This window comes from Drosophila teissieri, chromosome X (assembly GCF_016746235.2).
Source record: "Drosophila teissieri strain GT53w chromosome X, Prin_Dtei_1.1, whole genome shotgun sequence".
Lineage (NCBI taxonomy): Eukaryota > Metazoa > Arthropoda > Insecta > Diptera > Drosophilidae > Drosophila > Drosophila teissieri.
Window position 1 is genome coordinate 1555772 of NC_053034.1, and position 6134 is coordinate 1561905.

General features: G+C 51.4%; 1 protein-coding gene across 1 annotated transcript; it reads left to right on the plus strand.

The window, feature by feature from the left end:
- The first annotated feature begins 3856 nt into the window (after positions 1 to 3856).
- On the plus strand, positions 3857 to 4635 carry LOC122624023. The gene is made up of 2 exons (XM_043803445.1): positions 3857 to 4225; positions 4530 to 4635. Exons 1-2 carry the CDS (start codon positions 3888 to 3890, stop codon positions 4633 to 4635), a joined length of 444 nt encoding a protein of 147 aa, XP_043659380.1. The 5' UTR covers positions 3857 to 3887.
- Positions 4636 to 6134: the final 1499 nt, after the last annotated feature.

Genomic DNA, 6134 nt, shown 5'->3' on the forward strand with positions numbered 1-6134 from the left:
TATCGATACGATATGCACGAATTTTGTTTGCCGCGAGTTCGCTTTGAAAGGCTACATATGCTATGTGTGCCTTTTGGGTCAGGTGCTGGAAAAACATGGAAATTATCTTCCACTTTGGTTTACCCAGGGCCTTGGCGTGTTCCTAATTTGCTGATGAAAAATTTGCACGTACTTAGGGCTCCTTGTCCTGGCATTACCTCGGCTCAGACACTAATGAAATAACCTGGCTGGAGGGGAATGGCCTGGGATTTGGGATCCAGTCTGTGTGTGTGTGCTCCAATCTTGAGCGATAACAATCCATCTTTTGTCTAGCTGGCGCTACGTGTCGTTGTCGTTTTCATTTCGGTGTTATTTCACAGGCGGCGTGCGAAGGGATGAGCGGATGAGCGGCTGGGATGGCATGTTGGGCTCTGGTGGGGATAAGGCAAATTTATTTATACACCCAAATGAAGCAGTCCTGGGGAGCAGGCAGCAGGAGCAGGAGCAGGAGGGTCTTAAGTCCGAGCAGACATGAGTTACCGTTGCCAAATTAAACATCACCGACATACAATTTATGAAGCCAGACATTAAGTCGGGGGCCCGCAAGGAGCTGAAAATATACATTTCCTTGGGACCGTTGGCTCCCAGCTCCTCTCTCCTTCTCTCTCCCTGTGTGTGTGTGTGTGAGTGTGGGTTTGCTTAGTTTAAATCGCATTAAGGACATTAGGTTTTACCGGCACTAATTCCTACATAACTGATGCCCATCCCTGCCACCAATTACAGCTGCCCGTGGAGATCCTGTGCTGGAGGATCGAGACTGGAGATCCCCGGGATCCTCAAGCAAACAACTTGCAGCACTGACCTCCAAACTTGTCAGTGTCAACGGGTTAAGTGCTCGTTTTGGCCTAACAAATTCGACACGGGCAATCCGAGAGCTGAGGCTCCCCAGTGGGGAGTTGGTGCGGACACATGTGAGGAGACGCAGTGGGACGCTGGAAGATGGCAGATGTAAGATGGAAGACGGAGCACGGCCACTGAAGCCACAATGCTTAACGTAATTACAAGTAGTTTTACGGTTGAGCTGGAGGCAGCAGCAGCAGGGGAGCAGAGGGAGCAGGAGCAGGAGGAGGAGAACCTGGATGGGACGAGCCATCTGAAATTTGGCAAGGCCACAAGGACCGCATGGACCACCGGCCCAAAACAACTCGGAGTCAGGACGTCGTCATCGTCCTCGGGCCGGAGATAAAAGGGCAGCAAGTCGCAGGAGCAAAGGAAGCAGCGCGAGAACAATGGAAATTACGAGTTTCAATTTGTAGAAAAATTTATTATATCCATTAAGTAAATGGGTTTCGAACAGTCTGCCAGGGACCCAAGGAGCCAACCTATGACTCATTTGCCATCGCCACCGCCAGCGCCACCGCCACTTCAGTGTAAACAGGCAGCCGACGGAGGAGCAACCCGGAGGCGGAGGCGGAGACGGACACGAAGACCACGACAACGCATCCAACGCAAAATGTCAAAATTTTTGAATGGCCCTGCTGCAGCTGTGCCACCGGCAAAGATGGCCCGGCAGCGAGGGTTTTGTGCCCCAGCAAGGGGCAACCGCAGAGGCCGGTCCAAGCCGCTGTTCCATCGTGCTCCCCAAGCCACCCGGCATCCACATCCACCTCCGCATCCACCTCCACATCCACCTCTACGTCCACATCCACAGCCCAACTGGCTGGCTGGGAGTGAATCATAGACCGCAATATAAACTTTTATGCTTGGCTTATTTGTTTTGTCTGTTTGCCCCTGCGTTTCAATGTTTCCACGGCTCTGTTTTCTTTATGTTGGTGCTGGTGCCCATGTCACTGCCTCGATCCCTTCCTGATGTCCTGATGCTGGGGTGTGTCACACCACCCCTCCCCCCCCCCTGCTGTCGTCACCAGCGAATTGTTCTTCTGGAGCCGACATGTTAATACGTTTTGTGGCCAACATTTTAATCAGTTATTTCGGCCACATTCCACTACCCACTCTTATCCCACTCGAATGCAGAGCAACAAGCTACTGTCTATTGTTACCCGATCGAATTGCACTTGGCGGGGGAATCGAATCTGTTGCACCAAACTGCCTAGACCATCTAGACCAATATCTATTTCCTGCATCCATCCGCGTCAACTCATCCTCCTGCCATCCTGCCATCCTGCCATCCAGCATCCATCGTAAAGCTTTATCGATACATCTGCACAATTTAATTTAACCGCAACTTTATTACTTTTCGCTGGCTGCCCTGGGATGATGATGATGATGATGCCGAAGACGAAGACGGCGTCCTCTGTCCCACCGCTGCAGTCAGTCGCACCAGCTTTCCCCGATTGAACTCCAGCTCCGTAAGCCAGGCCAAGCTGTTTGATCTCGCCCGCTCATTAATATGCACGGCACCAGAATCAGTTTCGACTTGCGACTTTCGACACAATTTTGACTTTATCTTTGTCTTTCTAGGCAACTGCCACGAATCTCCATCTGTATTTGTATCTGTATCTGTAGCTGTTGATGTTGCTGTATTTGTATCTGGATCTGAATCTGAATCGGAATCGGGGCAACGGCAAGGACCAAGGACCAAGGAGCAGTGATGACATCATTTCGGGGGGAAAACGAGAGGAGGCCAACGGAAAACGGAAAACAAAACATTGACAGTTGACTTAAATGAAAGCACACGTGGCTCATAGTCTAAACAGCTGCTGGAAATAAAGTTTGGGCTTCCGATTGCGGCTGAGGTGGCGGTGGCAACACAACTGGAGCTGAAGCTGGAGCTGAAGGTGGAGGAGGAGGTGGAGGTGGACCCATTCCTGCGCAACGCCCCAGTCGTGACCCGATTGCCGTATTCAATATGCCAGTGCTTAAGATTTTCAATTTTCGTTTGTAATCAGCCGTTTGTGTTTGTCGTCGTGCAGCCGCCAGGACATTCCGACATCCTTCGACACTTCGAACACACCGCAGGTGTAGCCAAAGTCAAACCAAGATGGAGCAGGAGCAGGAGCAGGAGCAGGTGCTGGAGGAGGGCAAGCCAGCGAGACCGGAAGACAGAAACACGGCGAATAAGATGGAGGAGCTTGCGAATGCAAATGTTTTCCATACGTCGCGCTGTCGTTGCTTGAATTTTAATTTGCAGCGCCACCAACTTACGCTGCAACATTGCAAGGTGCCCAGGATGCGGGGCGGCGTGGCAGGATGACATCCATTTCGCATTTCCCAAGGATTTCCCAGCATTTCCCAGCACTTCCCAGCTCGAATCCCGCACGTTCAAGTGCATGTTCGCTGGCGGCTCATTGCAGAATAATTTGCATAAGCTTTGCACCGCCAGCCTCCCTGAGCTTTGTGAGAGATTTTGTGTGTTGCCTCTCGCTCCACTCGCTTCACTAGCTCCCCCTCCTCCTTCTCCTCCACTCCAACTTTTTCTGGGGGTCAGAGGTGAACGCGTGAGGGCGTGAGAATGCTGGCGGAATATCTCGGACCGCTCAAATTAGCCGACTCACGTGCGACACAGACCCATCTCCAGCTGCAATGCCATCTTCACCTGGAAGTACTACGCCCCGCCGGGAATCGCAGTCCGGATGATTCGCCTTTCATCTGCGTTTGTTTGCAGCCCGACAATTGAAGTGCAATTTGCACATTTGGCTCTTGACGCCAATTTCCGTCCACAATTAACGAGGCTGTGGCACTGCGAGGCTGGGAGGTGCAAGGATGTGGATGCCAATTTGATTTGAGTTGGCAGGGTGGCGTGGCAGCGTGGCAGCCCTGGGGTTAAAGGTCAGTTAGCCGGCTTTGGGCCAAGTGTCATAACGACCCCAGCACCGAGTCTCAAATATTTATTGAATTCCAAAGCAAACCCAAGCAGCAGCCACACATACATACATAGGAGTATAATCATGGCCCGATTGCGGGGACAAGCAGTACGTGCCGGGAACGCCTTCTACCTTTCCACCTCTGCCGAATTTCCACTTGCCACTTGGCAGTGGATAGATATTGCGCCGGCGGAGCAACAGATACCACTACTACTGCTGCAGACGGTGGGCCACCACCCATCAGTAAATGGTTACAAATTGCTGCAGACAGTAAGCCAGCTGGCCCGGCTTAGACACAACTTGAACTCCGGCATTGTTACTTTGAGTCAACAAATGAACCTTGAAAATTCATCCGAAGATGCCGAAGATCCGGACGCGGGCTGCTCCTGGCTGGCCAGCCCCACACATGCATGCCTATATATGTATGTATATATTTGGGAGCACTCTATACATGTCACGTACGCGCCACACCACCTCGCACCCATTCCGATTCCCATTCCCATTCCCATTACACTTTCACGAGCAGACAGTTTTCGTTGTCGTGGTCCCTGGTCCCTGGTCCCTGGTCCAAGTGCTGCTCCTCCTCCTGCCCATGGAGTAGTGCCCGGTGTCGGCTTACTGTTTACTTTCCGCCGTCTGCTGTTTTGATTCGGGCCGGACCAGCCCGGCGCCTTATTGGGTTTTACCCAAAACCCATTTAATAATCTCATTTTGCCACAATAACAGAAAATATGATTTCCTCTCGAACAATCGCAATCCAAAGAGTCTCATGGACGCCCAGCCACGACAGACGACGGAGCAGAAAGGAGGAGCCGCGACCTCCGATGGATGATGGAAGTGGAAGCCAAGTGAACTCTCCGAGGAGAAGAGTGAAGTGGAATGGATTGGAGTGGAATGGAGTGGTGGAGCCTGTTGAACAAGTAATTGAATACATACGTGAGTCGCATTTCCAATAATGAAGGTCTCGCTGCCATTATCCACTGCGTGTTATCCTTTTTATGAGTCCTATTAGTGGAATTAGTTTTCTTCTTATTCCCCGTGATCACCGGTCCATTGTTTGAGTGTGCTGTGCTGTGCTGTGAGTTTTGGGAGGCGCACTCGTAATTATGCGGCGGTGTGTCAGGGGCGTATGATTGATGCCAGTCTGCAAATGACTCTTAAGTCGCATCAGGTGCGCCGCAAATTGGGCTCCAAAATATGTTTAGCTAATTATGCAGGCGCTCTTCCATTCCTCGAGCATTCCGCTTCAAGGCTTCAAGTATGCCATGCCTCAAGTCGCATACCCTGCTACCCTGCAGCAGTAAAAGATGCCTCGCATCGTGCACCATTAGGCGCACCTCCCGACCCGCGCGCTTCACGGTCAGAGGAGGCAACTTTGCGCGGCTCGGCCCGTTTGCACATTTTCAGGAGGGATTTAATTAATTTGTTTTTAATTCAATTTAACTTATTGCCTTTCTCTGGCTGCCTGAATGGCTGGCTGGCTGGTTGGTTGGCTGGCCTGGTCGATGTGGCACTCAGAAGGCGTTAGCGAACATACTTGCCAGCTCAGCCAGCTCGGCCAGCTCGGGATGTATATTGTATATTGTATTTCGTATTTTGTATTTTGCATTACGTATTTCTTTTCGGCCCGCCCGCCGTATTTCGCATTTATTAAATGGCACATTTACTCTGTTTATTGGCCTTAATGCCGGCTTGCTAGCGAAATTTACATTTTAAAACAGTTTACTCTCTTTTCCCCAGCCATCCCATCCCATCCCACTCACTCTCACTCCGCCGTCACTCGCTTGGCACTTGGCTGGGCATTGTTAAAACATTTTCATTGGCCTTAAGTGGAAATTCATGTGTACAATAATTTGTTGCGGCAGTGAGTAAAAGTAAACCGAATACGGTCAATGAGCTCTGGCCAAGTAATTTGCGGGCAGTCGTTAAAGTCGTCGCCATTGCTCCACTGCCCGGCCACTAGGCGCATCTGTCACTGCATTCACACAGTCACCGCTGCGACTGGGAGCAGTCGTCCGTCGTCCGTCCTCCAAATGCGCAACGGCCAAAGGGCAGCTTATTGATTTTCTAGCCGCAGACAAAAAGCGATTCTGGAGTCGTCTTTCAATGCCGCACGGCCTGCAAAATTGATAGCTGTCGTCGCCAGATCCATTCCTTTCGGGCCCACCTGCTCCGCTCCGCTCCTTCCCAGCGACTCCTCCATCCCTTCGCCGGGGCAGCCGCATGTAAACACATTAACCCGTGCATTCATTAATACGACAAATATTTGCCAGTCCAGACGACGACGACGACGGCAGCGGCGGCGTAGGCGGAGTTGGGCATTTTAAAGTA

Coding starts and splice junctions, on each gene's coding strand:
- LOC122624023 (XM_043803445.1), top strand. CDS start 3,888: ATGGCCCGATTGCGGGGACAAGCAGTACGTGCCGGGAACGCCTTCTAC. Junction 4,226..4,529: donor ACACATGCATGCCTATATAT/GTATGTATATAT, acceptor CCACAATAACAG/AAAATATGATTTCCTCTCGA.